General features: G+C 42.0%; 3 protein-coding genes across 7 annotated transcripts; 2 read left to right on the top strand and 1 right to left on the bottom strand.

The window, feature by feature from the left end:
* The first annotated feature begins 4,921 nt into the window (after positions 1–4,921).
* LOC133915218 (squalene synthase 1-like) lies at positions 4,922–12,356 on the top strand. Of its 3 annotated transcripts, XR_009909307.1 has the most exons (14): positions 4,924–5,295; positions 5,490–5,532; positions 5,676–5,765; positions 5,846–5,921; positions 6,466–6,535; positions 7,926–8,069; positions 8,181–8,285; positions 8,551–8,697; positions 9,701–9,776; positions 10,480–10,568; positions 11,246–11,337; positions 11,411–11,450; positions 11,531–11,641; positions 12,058–12,356. XR_009909307.1 is itself a non-coding variant. In XM_062358297.1 (13 exons), the coding sequence occupies exons 1-13, from the start codon at positions 5,291–5,293 to the stop codon at positions 11,585–11,587; spliced, it is 1,062 nt and encodes a 353-aa protein (XP_062214281.1). In that variant the 5' UTR covers positions 4,922–5,290; the 3' UTR covers positions 11,588–12,047. The 3 variants fall into 3 exon arrangements, 2 of the variants coding, with proteins under 2 accessions (XP_062214281.1, XP_062214280.1); XM_062358297.1 differs by lacking the exon at positions 12,058–12,356 and having other exon boundaries at positions 4,922–5,295; positions 5,490–5,560; positions 11,531–12,047; XM_062358296.1 differs by lacking the exon at positions 12,058–12,356 and having other exon boundaries at positions 11,531–12,046.
* A 392-nt stretch (positions 12,357–12,748) lies between these two features.
* LOC133915217 (DEAD-box ATP-dependent RNA helicase 37-like) lies at positions 12,749–18,308 on the bottom strand. The gene is made up of 7 exons (XM_062358295.1): positions 17,960–18,308; positions 16,519–17,365; positions 16,346–16,429; positions 15,463–15,705; positions 14,157–14,324; positions 13,879–13,992; positions 12,749–13,541 (listed from the first exon to the last, which is right to left on the bottom strand). The coding sequence occupies exons 2-7, from the start codon at positions 17,314–17,316 to the stop codon at positions 13,038–13,040; spliced, it is 1,911 nt and encodes a 636-aa protein (XP_062214279.1). The 5' UTR covers positions 17,317–17,365; positions 17,960–18,308; the 3' UTR covers positions 12,749–13,037.
* A 3,425-nt stretch (positions 18,309–21,733) lies between these two features.
* On the top strand, positions 21,734–26,912 carry LOC133915216 (serine/threonine-protein phosphatase PP2A-2 catalytic subunit). 3 transcript variants are annotated; one of them, XM_062358294.1, is made up of 12 exons: positions 21,734–21,957; positions 22,464–22,520; positions 23,915–23,998; positions 24,106–24,177; positions 24,387–24,458; positions 24,623–24,663; positions 25,197–25,263; positions 25,350–25,541; positions 25,617–25,706; positions 25,786–25,893; positions 26,339–26,446; positions 26,576–26,912. In XM_062358294.1, exons 1-11 carry the CDS (start codon positions 21,883–21,885, stop codon positions 26,402–26,404), a joined length of 924 nt encoding a protein of 307 aa, XP_062214278.1. In that variant the 5' UTR covers positions 21,734–21,882; the 3' UTR covers positions 26,405–26,446; positions 26,576–26,912. The 3 variants fall into 3 exon arrangements, with proteins under 3 accessions (XP_062214278.1, XP_062214277.1, XP_062214276.1); XM_062358293.1 differs by having other exon boundaries at positions 26,528–26,912; XM_062358292.1 differs by having other exon boundaries at positions 21,735–21,957; positions 26,339–26,912.
* The last annotated feature ends 756 nt before the right edge of the window (positions 26,913–27,668 follow it).

Here is a 27,668-nt window from a genome sequence, read left to right as displayed (position 1 = left end):
ATTTTAACTCATATATCATGGATCCTTGATGATTGTGAAATTCTTGATGGCGTGTGGGATATGGAGGTTAGTGTATAATAATGGGTGAAAACTGTTTTGGCGGAGGCAGGCGGAGTAGTACTCTGAATGAGGATGCTCCTAAGGGCTTAAGTCACCTCTATGATATTCATTGTCAGAAGATACCTACTTCGATCGTTTAAGGACCAAGTCAATTGTCTTGACATGCTTAGCCATCCCCGTGCAACCATGCGTCCTGAATGGGCAAGACTTGACTTTCCTTTTATCGGACTGAGTTGGGCATAATATTAGGACGTTGAGAGCAGCGAGAGGCCAAGTGCCCATCTGTCCCTTTATCTCAAGGTTTCTAGAACCGTCCTAGGCTTAAAAAGGTGGCTGACCTTCAGTACATGGCCTCTGGGGCTTGAGGTATCTTGTAGAAAAGCTCGGTAGAAAATGTGTTTGGAGGGTCTCGGTATGATTCGTTACTTCTCTTGCAACGGTTGGAGGCTGAGCATACCACATGGGTAAAGCTGTACAACCTCTGTAGAGTGTAAATCTATTCGAAGAGTCGTGTCCACGGTCATGGACATGCGAAGTATTACCCTATTTGACTAGACTCCGGGTGCGTGTGTCTTGATGAGTGAGTGTGTGAACTAGATGTCCGTGTAATGAGGTTTCTGGCTCAATCCGCCAGAAGCTATGTAGTATTAGAGGTACACCGAATATGATTATAGGGACTGCGAAATGAGGTGCAACCCCTCCCAAGACCGAAACCCCCTCAGATATAGCTTGTTACTTGGTTTTGAATCCTTTAAACAATGTTAAAGTCTGTAGTAGATGATATAATTGAATACCTGCATAAAAACTGCTTTACGCTTAAAACTAAACCGTAAAACCTTATTCTTGAACCACCCCTTTATGCATCTATCAACACTTTGAATTAGTATAGGGCTTGCTGAGTACCTTTCTGTACTCACTCTTGCCAGGGCCGGCCCTGAGGGAGGGCGAGAGGGGCGGCCGCCCCGGGCCCCCAAAACCCAGAGGCTCTATATGTATATGTATATTGTGTATATCGGTCCAAAAGCAAACTGAAAAAATTAAGTCTGGACGATTTATATTTAATAATGGGCCCCATTTTTAATCTCGCCCCGAGCCACCGAAATGTCAGGGTCGGCCTTGACTCTTGCTGATATCCAGATGAAGAAGCCAATGCCAACTTCGCTGGAGGTGAAGGCAAGGATGAAGTATAGTCTAAAGAGTCGCATTCGCACCCTGCCTGTTTGTGGCTTGGGCTTTTTCCTTTCGCTGTGTTTGTTGGCTGTTAAGCCAGGATTGTAATATACAGTATATGATATAACCTTTTGTACTCTAAACCTTAGTAATTATGTACTAAGTTTGACTGTAATACTATAACTATTTTACTATACGTATAAGCTACTTGATCCAGACACTGATACATAAGGTACAGGAGATCCTGGGATTGGGGTCTTACACCATCCATTGGATTATCCTTGTAGCACTGATGCTCACACCGCCAACCCCATGCCATTTCCTCATCGGATTTGTTGCCAGCGTGTCACGCCGCCACGACCATGCGCGCATGACGGTGAGCTGGCCGGGTCAAGCTCCAAGTTCCTTGGCCAACTCCATGATTTCACTATCATAGATAGCTTGGGATCGAGGTGACAGTGAGCACTTCAGAACCTCGACCAAGCTCCTCGATGGTGACGGTAGGAGCAGAGCAGCAGCTTGAGGCGGGCCTGGTGGCGATGGCACATGGCCATCTCGTCAACATGCTTGGTGATGATAGCTGCAGGAGCGGTGGGCGGCCATGGGATCTTGGCACAGCAGGGGCTCGATGAACCACAACAGGGACAATGCAGCAAGGCCTCCGGCCAGCTTCCTTCCTCCTTCCTTGGGCAACAACAGTAAGGGGCTCAGCGTACCAGCACAGAATGGTGGTAGCAGCAGGGCCAACGCCATGGTACTCAGCAAGGCGGCCAATAGGATCAATGGCTACACTTGGTGGCCAGCATGTGCAGCAGGCTCTATGTGGCTCGGGGCTACAGAAGATGATGAGAGGTCATCTAACATCTGGGTCCCATCGCCATGTGTGAGCCACGTAGGACAAAACTACCATAAAAAATAGCCAATGAGGTAAATTGCACTGGTTTGAATAGTTAGAGGAGGTGGGATATCTGGTTTTGCGGTGGGGGAGGGGCAGACTTGAGCAATAGTTGAGGGACGCAAAATGAACTTTTTTTTCTTTGCTTGCACATGATACGTGGAAAGTCGAGGAGGGCTTGCCACCATGTGACCCTTTTAAGCGGGCTGTGGCAAAGGATATCATGGTGTTTTATACTTCACAGAGGCCCATGACGACTTCCATGCGAGGCCGATGCATTCGACTAAGGGTGCCGCCAACAGGGGTGGTAACGGGTCGGTAGAGCACCGCACTCGATCTGAAACCCAGCCCTGAAATTATAACCGGGTGCAAAATTAACCCACCTCTGCCCCTGGTGAGAACTCGAGACCCGACGGGGGAATCTGAAACCCAACTAACTTATCTCATCTCGGGTGCTTCTCGGCTTTGCTGTCACCACCACCGCTAGGTCCATCAATCCTTCCATGTCCTCCATGCATCGCCTGCCCTTCTCACTTTGCGCGCTGCCTACGCGTGGATCCAGAGACGACGACAAGGATGACGTGGATCTGGAGACGCACGAGCAGAGGGAGGGTCGGCTTGGAGCGGGCGAGCATGGTGGGGTCTCAGGTTGAAGGCCAACCTGGAGTGGGCGAGCATAGCACGGAGGAGGTCAGCCCTGAGTGGCTAAGCGGGGTGGAGGATGCGGCGGTGGGCTGCTCAAGTGTGGATTACTGGGCCAAGTTAGGCCTTGTGCGGAACCCACAGGCGTAGAAGGTGCCCTGGCCTTGGACTTGTCTGGAATCGGGGCCCTGACCTGATGGCCGCCCGAGTTGAATTTGACATCCGAACCCACCCCGTCAAGTATGAAACCCGCAGGACCCCGATTCGGCCACTCCCACCCGTAGCCACCAAGAAGGTAAGCCATTCATGAGGGTGAGTTTTAGAGCCCCTTTGCAACCATTGGAGTCGTTGTAGATAAGCTCGGGGAGATCTTGAGCCTGCGATTGTGGTAAAGAGCAAGATGGCTAAAAGATCCGAGAAGAAGAGATGTACATGAAGGTAGGTATTCTAATAGGAATTCAACTCTTGTGTTAAGCTTTACGGTGTGATTGGTATCTACACGGATGGATGTTGGCTCTATGGATATGTATAATCTCACTGAGATACGTGTTTAGTTGCTTACATACACTTCTAGCTAGGCTCGACGGATGCAAATGTACATCCGAAGCTTGACCTGGCAAATACAAGCTCCTGCATCCGCTCATGAGCCTGCATCTGTTCATTCAAATGCGTTCATTTTTCAGTGTCACAAAATCATTTTCACGCAAACAACTAATCACAATCTCAACTCTTGCATCCACTCATACGACCTCACATTTAACCAATCAAACAGAAAGTCAGCTCAACTTATTCAAACAGATACAACTAACTAAACACTATTTTTTAAATAAATATAACTCAACTGAATCTGCTTTCTCTCAACTTACATATATTATATGTACAAACAAAACCTATACAACATCAAATCACACCCTTAATGAATAAAGCTCTTTCATCATAAAAAAACCCGGTGCCGCCATGTCGCGACGGAAGTTGGAATAGGATAGAGATCCTTTGTCGCTTCGTTGGGCTAGTGAATGGTCTCTGGTTCACTCGGAGTTCTTTTAGTCCCGTCTTAAAAAAATCAATTTTATTGTCCAAATACTCCTGCTCTCGGATTCCTGGCACTCGAGAAGTGCTCTAGTAGGGGTAGGATAGGACGTATAGGCCAAAAAATAAAAAGATAGAAAGAAAATCACCAACAAGTGATAACTACATGTATAAGTGTACGTTTGTTTAGACGTCCTAGTATACGTACCTACGTGGGTGTGAGTTTGTATAGACATACGTATACGTTTGTTTAGACGTGTGGGTACGTGAGTGCGACTTGTACTCTAAACAAAAGTTTAGGTACACGGTCCACACGTAAGCAGCCCGTCACACTTCCGTCAGTCCGTGCCCAGCTTTCACCCTGATGAATCAGATCCTCTGACTTCACCGACGGGTGAAGTCAGGTGACTTCAAACCTCCATGGACCGTTGGATCCGTGGACCGTTGGATCGTGGATGGATAGATCAGATGTACTGCTACAGTGTAACGGGAACAGTAAAATCGATATAGTAAATTAACGGAACTGTTACTACAGTAATTGACGTCAGGAAACTGTTCATCTACTCACAATTTACTGTTCCCTCGTGACTTCATACCTGAAATCAGTGGATCCGGATCCTCACCCCGATCCCGATGCTCTCCACGCCGTTGGGCCCTCCAACTTGATGACTGTATGATCCCTCCCCATGTAGCCCGCGCGTCGCATTCGCATCCGCATCACACCCCCGGACCCTCAGGGGCCCACGTGGACGTCATGACCTCCTCCTCCCGAGACCCACATCCACGCCAGCTCACCGGCTGGCGCATGGGCCCGCAACATCTATGGACCCCAGCCATCATACAGGAGGGCACCACGCGGCTGAGCAGCTCGTTCACGGCACAGCCGTGCGCCCGCTACCTAGCCCGGGCGAGACGATGCTAACATCCAACGGAGGGAGACCATCCCAATCATATTTTCTTTATTTGATTCTTCTTTCCATTTTTTTATTTTTATTTTATCTTTAATAGTTTCTCTTTAAAAAGATTTATAGAAAGGAATGAGAATCACGGAGCAAAGAGAAGGGATGTGAAAATCTTTTTATAATGAGAACTAAAAGGAAAATCGTTGGAGCCGGACAGCGCACACATCTCATCCTCCCATCGCGTCGCGTCCCGTCCCAGGGGGAGGCACTAGAAATAATCGGAGACCTCCCCCGCACGCACGCACGCACGCGAGCAGCACCAGCACCAGCACCGCTGTGAGATCGGGTCGGTGGATCGGAGGAGGAGGAGAGCAGGAGGTGGGTTGGATCGGAGGAATGCGGGTGCGTGCGGCCATGGGGGCGCTCTCGCGGCCGGAGGAGGTGTTGGCGCTGGTGAAGCTGCGGGTGGCGGCGGGGCAGATCAAGCGCCAGATCCCGCCGGAGGAGCACTGGGCCTTCGCGTACTCCATGCTCCAGAAGGTCTCCCGCAGCTTCGCCCTCGTCATCCAGCAGCTCGGCCCCGAACTCCGCAATGCGGTCGGTACTACCGAATTACCGATTCCTTCCTCCTCCCACCCAAATTCGTTTCCATCACTCGAATCCGAAGCTATTTGGATCTAAGGCGCGGCGCATGTGATTTGTTCGCTGTTTTTTTTTTCATTCTTCCCCGCGTTGGTGTATGAGTGTGGGTTTTCGAGGAATTTCTGACGGCCGTTGTTGCGATCGCGCAGGTGTGCATCTTCTACCTCGTGCTCCGCGCCCTCGACACCGTTGGTTAGCAATCGCCTATCATTGGCTACTGGTATTTGTATTTAGTTCAAGTGGCGATGATTATGAAATATTTTGAGTTGGAGTGTGATTATGTGCTTATTGTTTGCCGTTCTGATAGCAATAAACTCTGTTTAATGGAACTGCAGAGGATGACACTAGCATCCCAGCTGAGGTGAAGGTGCCCATACTCCAGGAATTCAACCATCACATCTACAACCGCGACTGGCGCTATTCGTGTACGTGTGACCTCTATCGAATGGAGCCTGCTGTGTTCTTAAAAGTAATGCTGATTGGTATGGTGTTGCTGGCCTCGCAGGTGGAACAAATCACTACAAAGTGCTGATGGATAAGTTTCACCACGTATCCACTGCTTTCCTGGAGCTTGGTCAAGGGTAATTTCTGTTCTGATTTTTCCTTCAGACTTTTTGCTATCCTGTACTTTGGTAATTTGACAACTTGAAGCTAAGTATAGATTTATTTTTTGTCGAAGTCGTAGGGACTAGGGACGTGTCAATTGTTCAGTCAGCAATTACACAAGAAACACTTACTTTACTAAACAAGTTGTCTGCATGCGTAAATATGGAGCTTTCACTTGGTGGTACTGCCTAACTTTGAAATCGTTGTCTCATGATCAGGCTGCAAGGATGAAACAAAGTACTGATAGTTACGCATGCAGACAACTTGTTTGAGGATAATGTTTGTCCTTTAACAAGCAAGTACACAGTTTCCTAAATTAAATGCATTGCACAGTGATGTATTGTCCAATACTGATGCTATATATGAAGTTACCATTTCGGAACTAGGTTTGTTAACATTGTCATGGTGATACTAATGCATATGCAACAATTGAAGTTTTCTCTCCTCCATTTGATTCTTTTTTTCTCAGATATTGCTTTTAAACAACCTTGTGGTAAACAACTATCTTTTGTTTTTCAGTTATCAAAAGGCAATTGAAGAAGTCACTAGGCGAATGGGAGCGGGAATGGCGAAATTTATATGCAAGGAGGTCTGTTAATATATATCTATCAAAATATCCAAGCCTAGTCACTGTCACTGTACTAAATATAAATGAATACATTATACTATGATTTAATGCTAATAAAATGTTGATATGTCATGTAGCACTGTAGCATTTTATAATATTTGATGCTTGTCAAGCACCATTGTGAATTTCATGCATAGTTATCAAGTCGTAAAGTCGAGTCGAGTCACCATAGGGTCGACTTGTCGACTTTGTCGACTAGTCGGTCGACTAGTCGCGACTAGTCCACGACTAGTCTGGAGGTGGACTCTGGAGTCTGGACTCTGGACTCTGGACCGTGTATTTGCAAGCCTCACATGTCACAATATAACAACAATTGCAAGACTTTTAGACAGCAGATAAAGATAAACATTAGGGGAATAGGAGTTTAGGACAGCATCACAGGCTCACAGCACACAGCAGAATGCAGAATTGCAGATTAACGTAAGCATTGTTGTGACGGTTTAGCTGCTTTGGGTTATAATTTCTGAATTGGACTGGTGGGCTGGTAGCAACAAATGTGGGCTGAAAAAATGGGCCAAGGATAGCCCAATCGATCTCCAGTCGAACGCCCAGTCGCAGCTAGTCGCCACCTAGTCGCCGCAAGTCGCCGCCTAGTCGACCGGTCGCTCGACTACCCCTCCAAGTCGAGTCGAGGCCCTCTAGTCGAGCATGGGTACCGACTTGTCGAATAATCGACGATTAGTCGCGACTAATCGTTCGACTTAATAACAATGATTTCATGAACAAAAAAAAAAACCGGAAGTATGCCTCATATCTAGGAGATCTAGTGAGTAGAGAGTAGCGTACTTAACTAAACAGTAATTCAAATGGTTTGCTGGCATTCACTTAATGACCATAGGACGACAGGTTGTGACAGATAGCAGTTGTTCCACGTTTCTCTGGCTACTGTTTGACATGCAGCTCCAGTTTTTAGCTGTCATATCAATGTGTTGTCTTTTGGTCACTTCTCTGTATGAAACAAGTTTTCAGGCTCTGGCTTTTGAACGTGTAGCTATCACTCCAACTGTGATGCATATTAAGCCACAAAATAATTTGCGTGTCACAACGAAACTTTTTCCATGATAGCTTGTGTCCATCAATGAACCTGAAAAATGATTATCTGGATCTGCAGTTTATAATTAAAAATTATCTGCTATCATATTTTCATGGTATGCGCTCATCTGTGCATAAAAAGTGGTTTGATATGTTTTGCCTGCATTGAATGAAAAAACTGGAAGAAACCGAGATTTTTTGGGCAACAATCATTACAAGGAAGGAATCATGTACTGGTTTTATGCCTTGAATTTGTATATATGTTTTAATTCGATTTAGTATTGTTCTGAACTAAGATGAAGTATCTTTCTTTATGTAGGTTGAAACTGTTGGTGACTATGATGAATATTGTCACTATGTAGCAGGACTAGTCGGCTATGGACTTTCCAGGCTCTTTCATGCTGCTGGGACGGAAGATCTGGCTCCAGATTCACTGTCAAATTCAATGGGTTTATTTCTGCAGGTATGTTAATAGGAGTTATTGCACTAACTCTGTATTTTCACCCTAAGTGCGAAAAGTTTTTTTTTGTGTGTGTTTGTGCCTTGCTAACAAGTATTTGAACTCAAATTGCAGAAAACTAATATAATTAGGGATTACTTGGAGGACATAAATGAGATACCGAAGTCTCGTATGTTCTGGCCTCGAGAGATATGGAGTAAATATGCTGATAAACTTGAGGTATACAACGCGGTCACTATAATTTATTCCTATTGAGTAGATTCATGTATGTTCCAAATGACCAAATGATCTCACATCCAGGGATTTTCCAAGATGTGAGTTATTTGTTCAATCTTTCTAGTGAACTTATGATTGCTGGATGTTGATATTAATTGAAATATTAAATCCAACAATCAATAATCAAATGTAACCTGCCTCAGTCAAGCTTATTATGCAGCTTGAACTGTTTTCTCTCCATAATAATGCATGTTTTCTATGAAAGCAGGATTTTAAATATGAGGAAAATTCAGAAAAGGCAGTACAGTGCTTGAACGATATGGTGACTAATGCTCTGATTCATGCTGAAGACTGCCTTCAGTACATGTCAGCTTTGAAGGATAATGCCATTTTCCGTTTTTGCGCAATACCCCAGGTACATTGCACATCTTGTCATATGTCTAACACAACATTATAATTTAACATGGCATTTTAAAGACTTCACTGTCTATTGAGGACATAATTTTTCAAATATATACTTGTGATGCATTTATAAATCTAACTCCATCATTTTATCTCTTTCTGTAACCTGCACATAAACCCCTTTTCTAAACAGTATAATTAGATGATGTGCCTGTACCTCTGTAGAAAATTATGTTAAACTTTGCTGGTATCAGTGGAACTACCTTCTAGCTCAGAGTAGCTGAGGGCCTGAGGCCAAGAAATGGTTCTAACTTGAGATTTGTAACGCTACCCTCTTTTGTCAGACAAATCAAACCTAGATTGGTTTCTTGTATTAGGTGGGATTTCTGGTAGTTGAACATCTAGGTGGGATTCTAGATGAAATTGGAGCCAGATTGTTTCACTGTAGGTATACCGATCCATATCATAACATGACTTTTGAGCATTTGTGCAATTTCTTTCAAGAATTAATGTTATCCAGCATTTCCTTGTGCTAGCTCAGAAGTATAATAATCATCAACGTTGTCTGAGGGTGTGAGGTCATAATCTTAGGAGTGAGCTATTCCCAGTGCGCATAGTTATCCTTCGGAACTGTTATGCTATCTTTCTCCTAGAGACACTCAAAACCTTTGTGTCCCATCCACCGAAAGTAGTTGCTGCTCGGAATAATCTTTTATGAGTAAAAGAAAGCGCCTTTGATCATGTTTGTTTCAGGGCTGAGGGAACTGTTAAATTTTAGATTGAATGTATTTGAAATATGGTATTTTGCTTAGTTGTTGTACTGTCTTCATATTTGTGGGGATTGGAGAAAGCTGGATAACATTCCTGGTTACTTGACTCGCGGAGGCTATGATTAGTCCTGTCTGTTTTGTTCAAGTTTTTTTCTTTATTTTTGCATGTTATATGATTAGTGCTTCAATACATTCTTGAAACAACTTCCTTTTGGGTAATATTAAGTTGTTATTTTTTCTTTTCGGATAATGGCGATTGGAACCTGTGCTCTTTGCTACAATAACGTGAATGTCTTCAGAGGAGTTGTGAAGATGAGACGTGGTAAGATACTTCCACAAGACATGTTAAATCTCCGCAAGACTTCCCTCTTTGTTTATCATTCAAATAACGGATTCCTTTTTTCTTTATTCAATCTGTCTTACCTTCCTTATATGTCAAATATTTCAATCTATGTATTATTTCAATTGTCTTTACCTCACGGAGAATGTCTGTTTGTTCTCCGTTATGTTGTGTCACCTGGTCACACTGTGCTTAATGGAATTTATTGTGGACAACTTCTTTAGTGATTTCTTTTTAACACTACATTTGGACTCTATGTGTTCTTGTGATTACTGTTATGTGATTAGTGAGTGATCAGTGATGTAACACATGTTATGCTTGCCCTTCATTTATAAGAGGTAAGTGCAATTAGACACATACATGGGTACATGACACCTTTAATACACCAACATATGCAATTGTTTTGGATTGGTTGAGAAAGATGTGCACCTAAATGGGGGTGGTTTTATGCTTCGCTTTTTTGGCTAATGGATCTGCATTTGACTCAGGCCTCTGATTCATAATCACTAATCAAACTAGCATAAAAAACAAGCTGTAGTTTCTGTATCTAATTACCCTTTTTTAATATCATTTTATTTATTCTGTTACTTTTCTTTTGTCTATTAAATTACCTAACAATATCTGTTTTTTAGTTATTTTCTGTTCTTACATGAGCATGAATTTTAACATATTTTCCCTCTCTTAGGGCTCACTGCACGAGTAATTGATGAAACAAACTCAATGTCAGACGTCTATACTGCTTTCTATGAGTTCTCTTCATTGCTAGAGTCAAAGGTACACTATGGAGTACTGATTTTTGTTACAGCAAAGATGGAGTCCATTTGTCTTCATATAACCAACACACAAACATTTTATACTTCTCCTTTCTGATGCAATGAAATTTAATTGGATGCGAGTGGGTTGATCCAGAACCCACTACAATCAACTCTGGTTATTCACTTCCCACTATTTTTGTATACATGTTGGTAAATCAAAAGAACTAGGATGAGTCAATTGGTCAACCCGACCTGACCCACTTGCATCACTAGGAATTTATATCCATCAATGTCGCTGCATAATTTTTTTAAATAATCATGTTGCTATTGAGCCACTATGTAATTTTTTTTTTCTAACACTTGTTTGTGGAGTGTAGGCAGCCTTGTATTAATTATCTGTTGACTTGTTGGCCATTTAGACTCTATGCTTAGGTTTTGAACATGGAAATCCTTAATCAGGTTCCTTTGCTCCAAACAGAACTTCATGCACTGTCTTTTATGTAACTCGCTACCATGTGTTAATGCTGTCCCAATTGATGAGTAAAGGTTTATTTAGAGTGAACTGCCAGGATTTGGCTCCCGTGTACCATTTTCTGTTGCATTTGTGGTGTTAGACATGGCTTCCAAAGGCTTGTCAGCTACTATAGTTATTTTTGTTTGAGAATTGATGAATATGATGGTGGTTATATGTTCCAGATTGACTACAGTGATCCAAATGCTGCGTTAACAAGGGAACGTGTGGATTCAATAAAGCAAACTTGCAAGTTACCCGGTTTGCTGAAGAGAAGGTATGCTGGATGATTAAGAGTTACACCTTACTGTTGGTTATCTTCATTTTGACCGATTGCGTTGATTCTGTAGGGGGTATGATTTGGACAGGTCAAAGTACAACCCTATGCTGGTGAGTAGCCCATAAACTGCAAAAATCCTACCAGTATTCTATTGTATAATTTTCTCAAGTTACTTCTTTGACTTTCTTAGATCATGGTTGTTCTGCTGTTGGTGGCTATTGTTCTTGGAGTACTGTATGCCAAGTGATGCCCTTTAGATGCCTGTCCTAATTGGAGACTGGGGAGCCTCTACGCCAATCCGGTATGGCAAGTGGTTTCAACTATTTGGCCTTTCTACCTTTTAATAGGAGGTCCCCGATTGCCTTGTTCTAATGTTTTTTAAGCCTCTACTCTAAGATACTAGTTGTAGTATTTGAATGCATATATAGGCACACCATACTCTACGCACACCTCCACTCAACTCACGCCTCCTATGCGCACACTAGACCTACAAACTATACTCGTGCACACACCTATTGAAGAGCTTCGCGAAGCCTCGGACCTCGCAAACGACAGGCATGCCGACCTACTGTGCGAGGCTTTCAAGTTTATTTTTTGGGGGAAGCCCTGGTGAGACACCCTAGGATCCCGGTGGGTGGAGTGGCCACCGCGGCCTCCAACCACTGAGCCACTGGCTCGTTCTCTATTCTTACTCTGTTGAATGTTCTGGTTGTCTAGGTTCTTTTCATCGTCTCCATGGGGCAGCAAACTTCGGAAGTGCTGACTGCAGATGGATATGGTTGCGTACTAACCTCAATTATTTTGTTCGTTTGTTCTCTCCTGGTGTATCGTCTGAAGTTGTCTGTAGGGAGATGAAACTTGTAACATGTATCCTATGAACATGTGTTTATTCTGTTAGCAACCTGCACACACTAGTTATGCGGACTCGTTTTATTTTTCCTTTTTGTTGTAAAAACTGGTGTGGAAAAAGTATTGAGTTTGTCAGAACTGTGGTGGAAGAACATTATTAGCTGTGATGAGCTTCTCTCAGTACGAGATCCTTCTGTGACCGGAGGGGGTATAACACCAGCGACGATAGATTTGCAGTAATGCTTTTGCAGGGTAGACAATAGATTTGCAGTAACGCCTATTCTAACTTTCAAGGCGACGTGCCTTTCTATACAATCATGTACTACGACAAAATGACGACACTGGTGATGGTACACCGCATCGAATACGGAATATGATAGGAAAACCGGACCAAGGTTTATTTGTGGAAGCAGCCTCAACACTAAGCCGATTATATAACTGTACGAGCAACCTCTCTGAGAACGATCTGTAGCAACTTATAACCAATAGCGTTCGGAAGCAGGGAAAAATACTCGTACCATCCATCGGTCGTAAAAGCAATGAGAAGCGCTTAAAGAAATAATGCTAACCTCCAACCGCCCAATAATACTCAGCATCCAAAACTACTGAGGCACAGTGAGTGGCAAAAGAACAAGAGGACAATTACCCCACCTGGACATTACACAGTAAGAAAAAGCCCAGCACAGGGATACAGACACTGCGATAACCAACATAAATAGGTCAAAGGGGGGCTTCTCCAGCACCATACCAACCATCCTAGGGTAAACTACAAACTCAATATCTGTTTTCAGTTAAGTCAATAGAATACGATCCTTTAGTTTCAATTCTCATGACCTGGGAATCAGTATTTAGTCCCAGGAACTAGTTGCGCCACCACCACCATAGCTGCCCCCGTATCCACCACCTCCATAACCACCACCACCACCACCGTAACCTCCACCGCCGCCACCGCCGCCGCCGCCGCCCCTGAAGTCTCGGTCCCGGCGGAAGTCACGACCACCAAATCGACCACCACCTGATCGTCGGTTTCTACCTCCACCACCTCCATATGAAGAACGGGCGGCATAGCGCTCAAGCCATTGAGGGACCTCCTGGTTAGACTCCTGCATTAGTTCACATAATGGCCTTGCCAATGATAAGTTGCCCTCATTGAAAAAGGCCGTTGCCAAACCAGATTTCCCTGCTCGTCCTGTCCTCCCAATACGATGAACATAGTCATCTATATCATTTGGGAGGTCAAAATTAATAACATGGGCAACATGTGGTATGTCAAGTCCACGAGCAGCCACATCAGTTGCAACAAGTACGGGAGTTGCTCCGCTCTTAAACGACCTCAGTGCATACTCTCTTTCCTGAACAAGACATGGACAAAGAAGAAAAAATGTCACGATCAAACGACAGTATGTCAACTGCAAGAATATACAGAACATTTAGCCAGCAATTGTGTTTCAATCTAAGTCAGTATGTCAACTGCAAGAATATACAGAACAATTAGCGAGCAATTGTGTTTCAATCTAAGTCTGATCTCTTGCTTCTGTATATATTCGGTATCCCACTCAATAAACACTGCATTCATTTCTGTAGCATCAAAGTTATTGTTGTGTGTTCTAAACCCAATTAGAGCCTACACTATGACTTCATGTCAAGTGCTTTAAACTGTAGCTACATTAAGCAGCAGCTCTTCTGTACCTGTTGTGTTCGGTCGCCATGAATACTTGTCGCAGGGAACCCGTTTTTATACAGCCAATCCTCCAGAGCATCAGCTCCCCTCTTTGTCTCCACAAAAACCAAGGTGAGAGCTTGCTGCAAACATGATAACAAAAGTTGATGTAACAATATGCCTAAAGTGTATGAAATCATCAACAGAAAAATAATATCTATAAACTTGACCGTGGCTAGCCTAGAGAAAGAATCCAACAACTGATGACACAAAATAAAGCAAAAATAGACACAAAACTGTGCAGTACCTTCCCATGAGAACCATTAGCTTTTTGTGCATGAATAAGGTCCATGAGGTAACTTCTTTTGTCTGCTTCAAGGACAAATTCCACCCTCTGAGCAATCAAATCAGTACTTGAACCAACTCTTCCAACAGCAAGGAAGATGTAGTCTGCAAGGAAATCTGAAGCTAGCCGCTGCAGAAAAAAAACTATGAACTTTCATTAGCGCATGCAGCAGGTCTGAACAGCAAGCAATCAAATAAACAGTTTTCTTTCATTTCATGGAAGGCATCAAATTAATTGCAAGTTGATTCTCACAACATCAAATCTAGATATCACGACTGAAAATCCATATATTGCTATTCACCTTTCAATGCAATCAATAAACACATAGTATAATAGCAAAAAGTTCTTTACGATCAAATCATACAGTTTAACAGAAACATGCTGACATGGATACTTTTTTGCATGTATGGTTTCTGAAAGTTAAAAATCTGCATCAACACAGTTAGTAGGTCTGAAGTCAGAAAAACAAATTTTGGAGTTGATGTAAATTTAAATTATCTAATTTGCAACTGCAAAAATGAACATGACACAACATCTTAGAAGAATGTTAACTTTAATAGGCAGAAAATGCAGCTGACATTGCAAGGAACATCCTAGTTCCCACTTCCCACTGCTTCAACAGCTCAGCCAAATTGCTAGACAGCCAATAAATAGTAATAATGCTAAGTGCAGGAAACCATCAAATTTGAAACATATGTTTAAAGCTGTAAGTCAGAATAGTGGGCATAGTCCCTCCAGATGTATGTAGCTTAGATGTACAGTCCGCCCTATGGTTCTTTATTCTTTAACTACTGTTTTTTCCTTTTTCTATATTCAATATATTACTTTAACTATTTTTTCTATTACTAGTACCTTTTTTATTATTATTGTTTTCTCATCATCTTTTTAGTTGGATTTTGTGGGTTTCATCTCTAGACCACCCCAACTTGCTTGGGACAACAGCTTCGAAATATATGTTTAAAGCTGTAAGTCAGAATAGTGGGCATAATCCCTCCAGATGTAAGTAGCTTAGATGTACAGTCTGCCCTATGGTTCTTTATTCTTTAACTATTTTTTTTCCTTTTTCTATATTTAATATATTACTTTAACTATTTTTTACTATTACTAGTACATTTTTATTACTAGTATCTTTTTAGTTGGATCTTGTGGGTTTCATCTCTAAACCACCCAAACTTGCTTGGGACAACAGCTTTGTTGCTGCTGTTGTTGTTAGTAGTAGGGGTTTCCCCTACTGTATTCCCCTAAAAAAAATTGTGTACATACATACCTGTATCTCTTTTGGAAAAGTAGCACTAAACAGCATCGTCTGCCTCACACCACGAGGAGGCATGTCCATCTGCTCAACAATTTTGCGTATCTGTGGCTCAAACCCCATATCGAGCATTCGATCAGCTTCATCAAGAGCTAAGTACTTAATCATTTGTAGTGATACTCTAGCCCTCTCTAGCAGATCCATCAAACGACCAGGAGTTGCCACAAGGATTTCAACACCTCTTTCCAATTCCCTCAACTACAACAGATAAAAAAAACATGTTTAATATCTATGTATGTCACTTTGCAAAAAAAATCATACAAAGCATACACTTGGGCAACATCATTGAGTTACTTCCTGAAAAAATAGAGCAAGCAACCATGTTTGAAACAAATTTAGTAATTTAAAAAGAGTATAAATCCTGGATAACCAACATAAGCATATTGCTTATATGCAACTGCAGATAAAAAGGACACAGATAAACATTAGGAAGTTTTGTTCGCATCATCTGTTCTAGGCTTCTAGCATCATTTAGGTGGAAAACTACCAATCATCGTAAACTCTTCCAGTGACAAATAAATTGCATGCCTCCCAATTCCGAAAAAGAAAAAACACACAAAAAACCACTAATAAGGAACACTAGTTAATTTGCTACGTCAGCATAACGAATTAATACATTTTTAGGTACCAACCAACGAGGACCAATCGTAAGAAGGTAGAGTAGGCAGAACTTTGACAAATTTCCGTCGTATTAGATAAGGTTACAGAATGTGTAGAGAAAACTTGATATTCAAACAAGCATAGCGAACACAACGACACATGCAATGCAATATACTAAAAGACCCACAATGTAATCAGCATTGCGAATAGAAATCATAATGCAGAGAGAAACATAAACCTGTTGATGTATTGGTGCTCCACCATATGCAACAACCACCCTAACACCAGTCTGGTATGAAAACTTCTTCACTTCTTCATGAATCTGAGGCGTCAAAAAAATATCATATTAGAGATCACACTAAAATGAGCAAGGATAAAAAGGAAACAAAAAAGGATAAACTGAACACATACTTGCACAGATAGCTCGCGGGTAGGGGATAATATCAGCGCAAAAGGGTATGCAGACCTTGAACCTCTTGGCCTCTGGGGTGGCCTTGATTTCAAGATACCACTGATGATCGGGAAACAGAAGGCTGCGGTCTTTCCAGACCCTGTCTGAGCACAGGCCATGAGATCCCGACCTGCAATGGAGATCGGAATGGCATGTCGCTGCACCGGTGTTGGCTTCACATACTTGCACCTCCGTATGTTCTCATTCAGCGCGTCACCCAAATCAATCTCTGCAAATGTGTTAACTGCTGGAGGGACGTCATGGCCACTTGTCTCCACAGGAATATCCTCATATGCATCAAAGTTGATGCCCGTGTTCTCCAGACTCTCAAAATCAACATCTGCAGCCTCGCTATCAGCAAAAGGGTTTGGTTCACGATCTCTGCGGTCCCATCCAGGGCGGGAGTTCCAACCGCTACGGCCACCGCCACCACCCTGGCGCGGACCACCTACAGTGCTGCTACCACCACTGCCAGTAGGGCCACCCCAACGATTGCCGCCACCAACAGCAGCTGCGTACCCAGAAGGCTGCACAGCAGCTGGCCGTACGTCAGCTGGTCCTGGAGCTGGAGCAGGCACCGAAGATGGCACCTGGTTCTCAGAGGGAGGACCAGCTGAACGGCCACGGAGGTGAGGAGGAACGTATGCCCTGAGGGCGGGGCGCGAGTTCTGGTGAGTAGCAACAGGAGCAGCAGCAGGAACAGTCGCGGGCGCCGATTCCTCGGCGTTCGCAACTGAATCAGCCCATGAAGATCGCATAATTTTGCAAAAGGCCTCTGATGAAGGTGCGACTGCTGATCGCTAAGACCTAGAAACATCAAGGTTAGGATGAAATATCAGTACAGAAACAGAATGCGGAGCGCAACAGATACTTCAGCATCAAAACACATAAAAACGTAACCAAATGAGCAATTGCCATTTCTTTGGGCACAACAAAATCCCATAATTTACATTAACAGATGTTCCAAAAGACAAAACCATAATTCAGTCCAACCGTACATATACATTTTTCCCAATCATCACGATGTGCACTAAAAAATACTACACGCAGAGAATAATGGGGACTCCGTCGAACCCCCCCCCCCCCCCCCAAAAAAATGCAAATAAACTGATATCATCGCCCCACCACCGACACACACCCCCAGGCAATATTCAACTAGGCAAATCATCCTCTCACGACATGTGGGGTCACCTGAGTCACTGACAATGGACCAGTGGCAAATTTGTTGCCACTCACATGATAAGAGTGGCAAATAGTTAAATGCAAACAAATCCGCAACAAAGCGGATCGATTGCAGCATTCATCCAAGAAAACAGTATTTGTATCTGAGGGCTCGCATCAAACAACAAATTCCGCAGAACAAAACGCACGATCCATCGAAGAGAGCTAGCGCTTCCTTACCGACAAGGGGAAACCAATCCAAGCCCGGACGGATCTCCACTCCACGCCAGTGAAGACGCGGACGACGACGAGTGAGCCTGGATCTGGACGGAGGCGTGCTCTGCGCGGGGGGCGGCGGAGACAGCCCGCAGAAGCCAGCGGTGGACTCGGACGCGTGCCGGTGGAGGAACCCTAGGGAAGCGGGGCGGATTGGTTGATGGCTGCGGGGTGGATGCGCTGCGAGAAACCCTAGAGAAGCCGAAGCGGAGGAGAGGGGCGAGAGGAGGAAGAGTCCGAAACGAAGCAACAACGAACAGGAGCAGTGCCGAAAGGCGACCAGAGGAGGAGTTATACGAGAGGCCCGGCGGACGGAAAATATCTGCCCTTTTCCGACTTGCCCGCGAAGCAATCCTGGGTCTCACTGCTCCAGCTCGTAGCTCATCAAATAATTGAAGTCCCTATTTTTAGCTACAATAGAAATAAAATTACTGACTCAAATGTTTTTGATGTGTTTATAGTTTTAACTTATAAATTTTTAAAGTTAAAATAAAAAGCTCTAAAAAATTTTAAAATCTAGAGTAGTACCAAATAGGCTCTTAGTTAACTATAACTACTGAGTTCATGTGTGTTGCTAAAAACAGAAATCAAACTCATATCAACCATTGAATGATCAAATGATCATTCGTTAAATTACAAATCCATGGCTTGCTTTTTGTTGTCGCTAGAGTTGTGAACTTAAAGTCGTCAAGAGTCCTGTACTTAGGTTTACAGGGTGTGTTTGCGACGGGCAAAATCCAAAAGTAGATAATATACTTAATCGTATTTGTTAAAATAGACAATATATTATCGTATTTACAAATTTAGCATGCGTATTCGGTACCTTATTTACCGAAAATATTGAACAGTAACATATTCGACAACTCAGATACTGAATATGACACTATTCACTATTTTCGATAACTAAGCTGCTAAGTATCAACTGTATTCGGTACCTTATATACCGAATATGATAAACAGTATCATATTCTACCCATAAGCTACCGGATACAAACAGCCCAGTCTAACTCCCGTTTACTATGAACAGTACCATATTTATTAAATTTCATTTTCACTTTTTTTTCAAAATAGTGGTCTTCTGTTACTCCAAAAAATTTAAAACTTTTTGTACGTGTTCCATAATCTATGTGCATCCTATTTTGATTAGATTCACCTACAAATCCTTTGTATATTTTAAACTAAAATTCTCCAAAAAAATCTATTTTTATAACTTCTAACAATTGTTAGTATCTCAAATAAATTCCTAAACATCTGAAAAAATTTATTAATATTTTTCTTATATAATGGAAATTTTTCAGATTTGTGAGAATTTATTTGAGGCACTAACATTTGTTAGAAGTTATAAAAGTAGTTTTTTTTAAGAATTTTAGTTTAAAATATACAAAGAATTTGTGAGTGAATCCAATCAAAATGGGGTGCACATGGATTATGGAACACGTACAAAAAGTTTTAAAAAAATTAGAGTAACAGAAAACCATCGTTTTGAAGTAGAGAGAAAACAAAATTTAATAAGCGTGGTACTGTTTGTAGCAAATGGGAGTTCGACGGGGCTGTTTGTATTCGGCAGGTCACGTGCCGAATATGACATTATTCATCATATTCGGCATATGAGGTGCCGAATACAGTTGATATTCGGTAGCTCGGGTGTCAAAAATGGTGAACAGTGTCATATTCGGCATCTAAGGTGCCGAATATATCACTGTTCACCATTTTCTGTAAATAGGTATCGAATATGTATATTAAATTTGTAAATACGATAATATATTATTTATTTCGGTAAATACGGTCGAGTATGTTATCTATTTTTGGATTTTTGCCGTTTACGATCGAGTTTGTATCGAAGTTAATGTAAGATAGTAATCCAACAGCTAATGTTTTGCTTTTCATAGGAACTGGGTCCTACATTTGGTCTAAAAAATTGCACATAACACAAAGTTGACCAAGAAGTTCTCTCATTGACATTTGTTCCAAGAAATCGTTACATCAAACTTCTTCTAATTTACACTGTTTCATAAAATACCACGAAGAAGTAATCATATTTACCAAAGGGTGAAAAGGGCTGGATTTTTCTTGTCCACCCGATCGTTGAACCATTTTAAATGCTAATTGAATCTTAGATATCGGATTCGGATGTAGAGAGCCAGTTATCTATCGGATATCGAATATACAAGAATAAAATTGGATATATCCGAAAACTATCTAAACTTATCTTCTGTAGTTTTTAACCTTTTCATACGGAGTCATATGGAAACGATATTTATATAAAAATTATAGTTCTCGACGAGATCTACAAATTTGTAGTTGATAGTTGTTCATTTGAAGTTAATAATATATTCAAATAATTAATAAAAGCTTAAGCCAATATATTAGGCACTCGTAACTTCTCCGATTTCACTCTAACATAACTCGTTCCATGGGAGTATATTGATAATTTTCTTGTTAGATTTCTAATATTGTTGAGTTTTTGATAAATGAAATGGTTGAATAATCTTAACATATACAATATATAGTTGTTGTTTTTACTCAATATTCGGATAAATATTTATGACTGATATTGTATGTATCTGATTCGTTACATATTCGATCCGTATTTATGACCGAGACTATCCGCATCTGTATCTATATTTGGCTCCAATTCCGATGAAGAAAAAGATAAGATATAAATCAACAACATTTATCTATATTCGATCCGATTACAACTCTAGTTATCAACGTGATACCAGAGGAAGATATATTCAAACAATGCAACTTCAAAAACACTGAAGATAGAGAGACAGAGGTGAGAAAATATTAGTGTTGGCCACCTGGTCCGTGTCTATTTGATCGGCCTGAGGTATAACACTGTAGGTATGGGTAGGCACGACACGACCTAAGGCCTTATGGGCCACGCCGACCGACTGCCCTCGTCCACATCGCCCGATGACCCCTGCCCTGCCTTCACCAGACCAGCCGCCCCTCCTCGCCCGGGTGGCTCACCGTGCCTCTGGCATGTGAGCCGGAACGGTATGATCCGTTTACTTAGCTGGCTATCAAACCGTGCCTTAGCCGAGTCATGCCTAGCCAGGTTCTTGTCGGGCCGGCCCGATGTCCCTATTTAGACAGGTTTGAAAAATATATTATTGTCTCACTACATGGTTCCTTTATACGTTGAAAACTAGTGCTATTAGACGACATAGATAACATTAGTTGGTTAGAGTCTCGTGGTGGAACATGTCCACTCGTGTTCGAGTCTATAATCAGTACGGATGCTTGTATTTTTTAAATTAAATGCTGAGAAAAATATTATATATATATATGTATTTAATGGTTAAAACATATGCCGGCGTTACATAATATCTAACTTGTAACTTTTAAAAATGGTAAGAACTATGTTGACGTGGCATGCTCTAGATAAACGTGAATCGTTACCGTTGTTCGTTCTCTGTTACAACCAGTTCAGCATCGAGACCGAGCGTCAGCTTGGGTGGCAAGGCCTGCTTAACCAGCGTTCAAACCTCAGATTTGATGTCTTTGAGGGTGTTAACTTGCTATAGTTGTTTTTAGGATAAGTCCCGTGCTAGGTTTAGGTTACGCACACGTGTACGTGTTAAGTAAGATTTGTATCCTCTTACACTGCGGATTTAAAGTCTTGTGTATAAAACGCGTATACGTGTGTATGTAGAGAGTGTGTGATGTGTATGGGTCGTGTGATATACCCCTTCAAAAAACAGTTCAGGACGACGACGGGCACTCCGCTCCGTCTCCGTTCGCTCTATAGCCTCAGAACCGCAATTATATAACCATCGTCTCTTGCACCCTTACAGTCCTTTGGCTCCGCCTCTCGTTCCCTCCTCCCTCCTCCACACGCACGCGCGCCCAGATCTAGGGTTCCGCGCGCCCCGGCGAAGATGAGCAGCCCCCATGGTGGCCTCGACGACCAGATCGAGCGGCTCATGCAGTGCAAGCCGCTCCCCGAGCCCGAGGTAACGTCTCTGCGCTCCGTCTCTTCTCGGTTCGAGGTGGGTTTTCGCCAGATCTGGCGGAATTGCGGGGCAGGGGGACGGGTCCCGGGGGAGATCGGGGCTCGGGACGCGTTCCGCGCGCGGAAATGCTTGAGGGACAATTGATTTGTTCGGGCGGGTGTTGCGCTGTTACAAGCTGGGGATGTGATTGTGAGCTGAGCGGGGTTTTGGAAAAGCAAAATTGATTTTTTTTAGGTCCGCTCTGGCGTTTCCAAATTTACATTATTTTGTTTGCATGAAATGAAGCAATGATGTCTGCATTTCCCTAAGATCTTTTGTAACCATATAATCCTTCTCCCCCGATTTATGTCATAAGGAGAATGTTAGGGGGCTTAAAGGTCCTCCCAAGATGTAAAAAGTCCCATTTTGTGCTTAATGGATACATTTGTAAGAGCATCTGTAGTAGTAGCCACCATTGATTTGCTCTGCCGGGAAGGAGGTTCTGATTCAGCGCATTTACCGTACAGGTCAGAGCGCTATGTGAGAAGGCAAAGGAGATTTTGATGGAGGAAAGCAATGTTCAGGTATGCTGTTTTATATCTTTATGTACTAAGATGATTGCGTTGGCTTAAGAGATTATCAATGCCTTGTTAGGTTCAGTTGAGACCTCTTGTTTGGGATCACTTATCTTTTGTTCAAAGCTAGTGTAAGTTTTGACCCAATTAGCGATAAAACTGGTTAAGTTCCCAGTTCACACTCTATGCCACTGGGCACTGGCTGAATTTGTATTTGCTAATCAAATGTAAATTTATGGCTCCTCATTCTAAGTCTTCATTCCCACTGTTGTGATCGTGATCGCAACATAGTAAACAATGTCGCAACTGTCGGTGTAAAACTGTTCCTTTTCTTGTTACTTCATCAAGTGAGTGGGGGTATTTATAGACATACCTCAACCACTCCCGTTGTCATTACATCTTTACCCCTTATCCATAGGAATATTCTGGTTAATACTAGGGAATCTCCTAGGATATCCTAGGGGTATTATGGTCATTGTCTACCTATATTGCTTTAAGCAACCAAATCTCGACACATGTCGTGGAGGACCCGCACTGGACCCTCCGTCGGGGCTACTAGCGATCTCCCTTCAGTCATTTCCTCATCGGGTTTCAGCTAACTTGCGGGTTCCTTTTTAGGTTAGCCTTCGCTTTGTCACCGAAGGTCCTTGCGCCGCCTTCAGCCTCAGGGCTTCGTCCTTCGAGTTTCGCTGCACTCTTCGTCCTTTGGGTTTCGTCGCACCCTTTCGGCCTTCGGGCTTCGCCATTAAGCTTTGTTCCTTTGGTTTACTACGCCTTCTCGAGCCTAACTCCTACAAAGCATAGGGGGAATTATCCCTACCTTGACTTTAGCCTCTCTGTTTTGGTTTTTGGGATTTGACCATTGTGTCCGAAGTCAACGAATGGAGGCCCATGCGGTACCATTCCCCCAACACCCACACATCTTTGCAACCCAACTGACTAAATATTTGTTACTGTCGGATCTGAAGAAAGATACCTGAATCCACTTTCTTATGCTTTTTAAAGATAAACAAGGAGTCTGTTATAAAAAAAGGAGCATGGAACTGTACCAGGCTTTCATAGTTTGTACTGTAGTGAAATGCTGAATCAATTAATACAACTTCACTTTTCAGTGATAAAAAATGTTGGACATCTCTGGAGAGTTCACTAAAAGAGTTTTCCTGAACTACAGACCTTCAGCTGTATTCTATACTATTTCAATCCATGACAATCCGTTCTCATATTTCTTTGTTCTTTATTATGTCTGCCAACTGGTATGGGTTTAGATTTTCTTTAGTTGGTATGCCAATGGAAGATACACCTTCCGATTGTAACTCTTTCAGATGATCTGTGCCATTTGGTGATGTAGTTCTTATTCTGTTGTGTTATTTGACTTTTGGTGATTGGTTTTGTCATACTTACAGCCTGTAAAGAGTCCTGTTACAATATGTGGTGATATTCATGGACAATTTCATGATCTTGCTGAACTCTTTCGAATTGGTGGAAAGGTATCTGTTGTTTTCATTTGTTCATATTCTTTTTTCAATTTGCAGCTCTTGATCCGTAAAGAACACGTCCAAATTTCAATATGTTCACAGTTTCTTTTGTTTATCAGTGTCCGGATACAAACTACTTGTTTATGGGAGATTATGTTGACCGTGGCTACTATTCTGTTGAAACTGTCACGGTAAGAGTAAGATTAGGCTGTAAACATCATCATGGCTTTATGCTAGCACCATAAGTATATTCATTTACTCATGGCGTTCATGTGCAGTATAGGTGTGTAGTGTGCACTCTATAGCTTATCATATTTGCCTTTTGGTGTACATGTTTGATTTTCTAAATTGCACAACTTTACTAGCTCTTGGTACTAATGTATCCCCTGTAAGCAAACAGCTTTTGGTGGCTTTAAAAGTTCGCTATCCTCAGAGGATCACCATTCTCAGAGGAAACCATGAAAGCCGACAGGTATATAGTTTTTGGTGTACGAATTATTTTACTTCAACTATTCTATCTCTGATACATAATGGGGAGTTATCTCAGTTTTTTTTTTTTGCTGCACTTCTTCATTCTCTGTTATCAGCTTGTACAAACTAAAAAATTTAGTTAAATTATTTGCTAATTACTTGCAGATTACTCAAGTTTATGGATTCTATGACGAGTGCTTAAGGAAGTGAGTATCTTTTCTTAGGTTACTGTATTTTTGGTTATTATTCTTGATTCCTGTTCTGATATCACCAAGTAGGATTTAATAAGAAAAAGAAAAGGGCTTAATAACTAATTTACTGCAAAATCATCGCCTTTTGTCCTTGAAAACTAGTGCATTCTGGAAAATTGTTTGTTTAAATTTATTACAACATGCCTAAGGATTATTTCTTAGCTGGGCCCAGCCAGTATTGCTTGCAACTTCTGTTGATAAGTCCTAAGATGAACAAGATTGTTCAAAATTTCATTTTATGACAAATGCTGTGAGATGTACTACATTTGTTGGAATTGCTATTTCCAACATTGACGAATCATGTTTGGAGAAGTTTTAAAGCAAATTTCCAGCTGTTCAGTTACTGTGTAAAGCTTTTTCATGATTCATATTGTCCATAGTTTATTTTTGTGGTAGTTTATGGAACTTTGTTCTACTTGTCCTATCCATACCACCCTCTTTTGAATGAAATATAAGTTTACAAGAAATACATTCTGTGTTCATTGCAGGTATGGAAATGCAAACGTCTGGAAAACCTTTACAGATCTATTTGACTACTTCCCATTGACGGCATTGGTGTGTATTGCAGTGTTTCCATATTTAGGATGATTTACATGCTTATCTAGTGAAATTGACATTCATTTTGTTTGTCCTTTTCATAGGTTGAGTCAGAAATATTTTGCTTGCATGGTGGACTATCACCATCCATTGAGACGCTCGATAACATCCGTAACTTCGATCGCGTCCAAGAAGTTCCTCATGAAGGGCCAATGTGTGATCTTTTGTGGTCTGATCCAGATGATCGATGTGGTTGGGGTATTTCTCCACGAGGTGCTGGATATACCTTCGGACAGGTACATGAATTTGTTGATTTGTCACAAAGTTTAGTGGTGCTTATGTATTGACACTGCAGAATTCTGTTGTTCCAGGATATATCAGAGCAGTTCAACCATACCAATAACTTAAGGCTTATTGCTAGAGCTCACCAATTGGTCATGGAGGGATTCAATTGGGCTCATGTAAGTACCTGTTCCTGAAGCGTACATTTGTTTGTGGTTCCATACTATATTTGATTAATACCTTTATTACATCGAACAGGAGCAAAAAGTTGTCACCATATTTAGTGCTCCTAATTATTGCTATCGCTGTGGGAACATGGCCTCAATCTTGGAAGTGGATGATTGCCGGGAGCATACTTTCATCCAGGTAATGTTTTTTGTAACATCTGCTCATTTGTCTGAAGCCTCATGATCATCTATAACTTAGCGATATAATAATCTTACCAAATGAGCAATTGTCTAGAAGAAAACAAAATGTTACCCTCACCTCAAGCAAGATTGATTGACGTTGACATAGATCAGAGGATGCAAAAAATTTAGATCAGCCAAATCAATTTCCAAACTGCAATTTTTTTGTGACCAAGGATACTTAATTTGGACTGGTACTTTCTATGTATTTAGTTGAAATTAAGCATGTACATGCTTTGGGTTGAGTATTGAATGTGAACTCTAACCAAAGTGCTGGACTGATGGTGTTTTGCACCTTCATAAATATGTTTTTTTACCATTGATAGCTCTTGCAGTTGCAGCACTGTTATCTTGCTTCACTTTACTTTCTGGCGTTTTATGAGTTATGGTGTGTCATTCTGCAGTTTGAGCCAGCCCCAAGAAGGGGAGAGCCAGATGTAACTCGTAGGACGCCTGACTATTTCCTGTGATGGAAAAGTGATGTGGATCTGCAGCAAAGGTTTGATAGATAGGTGAAGTTTCCTGGTTGCAGATATTTTTTTGCTTGAATCCCTTGTGTGTTATTCTTATTATTTTTGCCCATGGCGCCTTAGCTATTGCAAGCTGCTTTGCTGCATCATGATTCAAGTGTATACCTACAGCTGGAAGGATTCATTGTGTTCTCACTTATCTCTAACTGGTTGATGCTTTTGGATTGGGAGCTGCAATGGTGGGTTCAAGCATCAAGCAGCAATCTGTACTATGAGAGAGGAAACTATTGCCTTTGTATTCATTTTGTTCCCTTTCCGCTTCAAATATGGAACATGGATTTTGGCCATGCAACGGAGTTGGGTCCTCATCGGTTCACTTGTTTCACTTGATTTTTCCTTTTTCTGATTCTTGTAGAGGTGAACAATTGTATGGTTCTGTGTTGGGCCATTAGTTTTTTTCTGACTGCATCTTGATTTGCGGTATAGAATTAGCTTTCATGCACAAGTAGCCAAGTAGCTTCTTTGCAACCAGCATTTGAGCCCCAGTTTTGCCTTTTATTTTTCTTTTGATAAAGACGGGATGAAGATCATTGGTACCTGCGATAGGGAAACTGATGGTCTGATTAGCTTCCAGGTTTTTTTTTTTTGTTTCGTACGTGGGTGATCTGCTCCATTTCAGACATTTTTGGGAATTTTACCTATCCGAGGCTATGAACATGTGCTACAGTAATATCCTTTCCAGGAGATGTAATGATGTTGCGATTGGGTTGTGCACCATGACTAGAAAGCAACCAAATATCAAAGGTGAAGCTAGCAGTTCAGTATTGATGCTCTAAAATATGGCGAATGTCTGATCATCTGGGAAACGAATCTATTTTTAGTGGTATACAATCAATTGATAGTGATCGGCAGTATCTTTTTTATTGGGTTTTGTTAATGTTGCTTCCATATTCTCACAGCACAAGCTATAGAGGTTGTATCTTCTAAATTTGAAGCGTACAGTGCCTTTTTGGTCTCCATCCGACCTTCTTCTGAACTGATGTGCTAAATGGCTTAAAAGGAGCTCAAGTGTGTTGCGGGCTGCTAGTGCCTCTTTCGTTGCTGAAAAAGAATCTCATCCCATCTGAAGAGTTTTTAATTTTCTTTCTTGAAAAAGCAGAATCCCTAGCGTCCAGAAGGCCGTGCCTGGCCCTGGTGCCACCCTGCCCACAGAACGTGTCATGACAGGGGAGGCTCGTCGCTGGATTCGTTAGGAATCCGCTGG

The sequence above is a fragment of the Phragmites australis genome, chromosome 4 (assembly GCF_958298935.1).
Source record: "Phragmites australis chromosome 4, lpPhrAust1.1, whole genome shotgun sequence".
In the NCBI taxonomy this organism is placed as follows: Eukaryota; Viridiplantae; Streptophyta; class Magnoliopsida; order Poales; family Poaceae; genus Phragmites; species Phragmites australis.
The sequence above is the reverse complement of the archived record's forward strand: the minus strand, read 5'-3'. Positions and strand labels throughout refer to the sequence as shown.

Coding starts and splice junctions, on each gene's coding strand:
- LOC133915216 (XM_062358294.1), top strand. CDS start 21,883: ATGAGCAGCCCCCATGGTGGCCTCGACGACCAGATCGAGCGGCTCATG. Junction 24,459..24,622: donor GAAACCATGAAAGCCGACAG/GTATATAGTTTT, acceptor AATTACTTGCAG/ATTACTCAAGTTTATGGATT. Junction 25,707..25,785: donor AGGGATTCAATTGGGCTCAT/GTAAGTACCTGT, acceptor TACATCGAACAG/GAGCAAAAAGTTGTCACCAT.
- LOC133915218 (XM_062358296.1), top strand. CDS start 5,095: ATGCGGGTGCGTGCGGCCATGGGGGCGCTCTCGCGGCCGGAGGAGGTG. Junction 8,070..8,180: donor CAATGGGTTTATTTCTGCAG/GTATGTTAATAG, acceptor CTCAAATTGCAG/AAAACTAATATAATTAGGGA. Junction 8,286..8,550: donor AATATGCTGATAAACTTGAG/GTATACAACGCG, acceptor CTATGAAAGCAG/GATTTTAAATATGAGGAAAA.
- LOC133915217 (XM_062358295.1), bottom strand. CDS start 17,316: ATGCGATCTTCATGGGCTGATTCAGTTGCGAACGCCGAGGAATCGGCG. Junction 16,430..16,518: donor CCCGCGAGCTATCTGTGCAA/GTATGTGTTCAG, acceptor TTGACGCCTCAG/ATTCATGAAGAAGTGAAGAA. Junction 13,542..13,878: donor ATGGCGACCGAACACAACAG/GTACAGAAGAGC, acceptor TGTCTTGTTCAG/GAAAGAGAGTATGCACTGAG.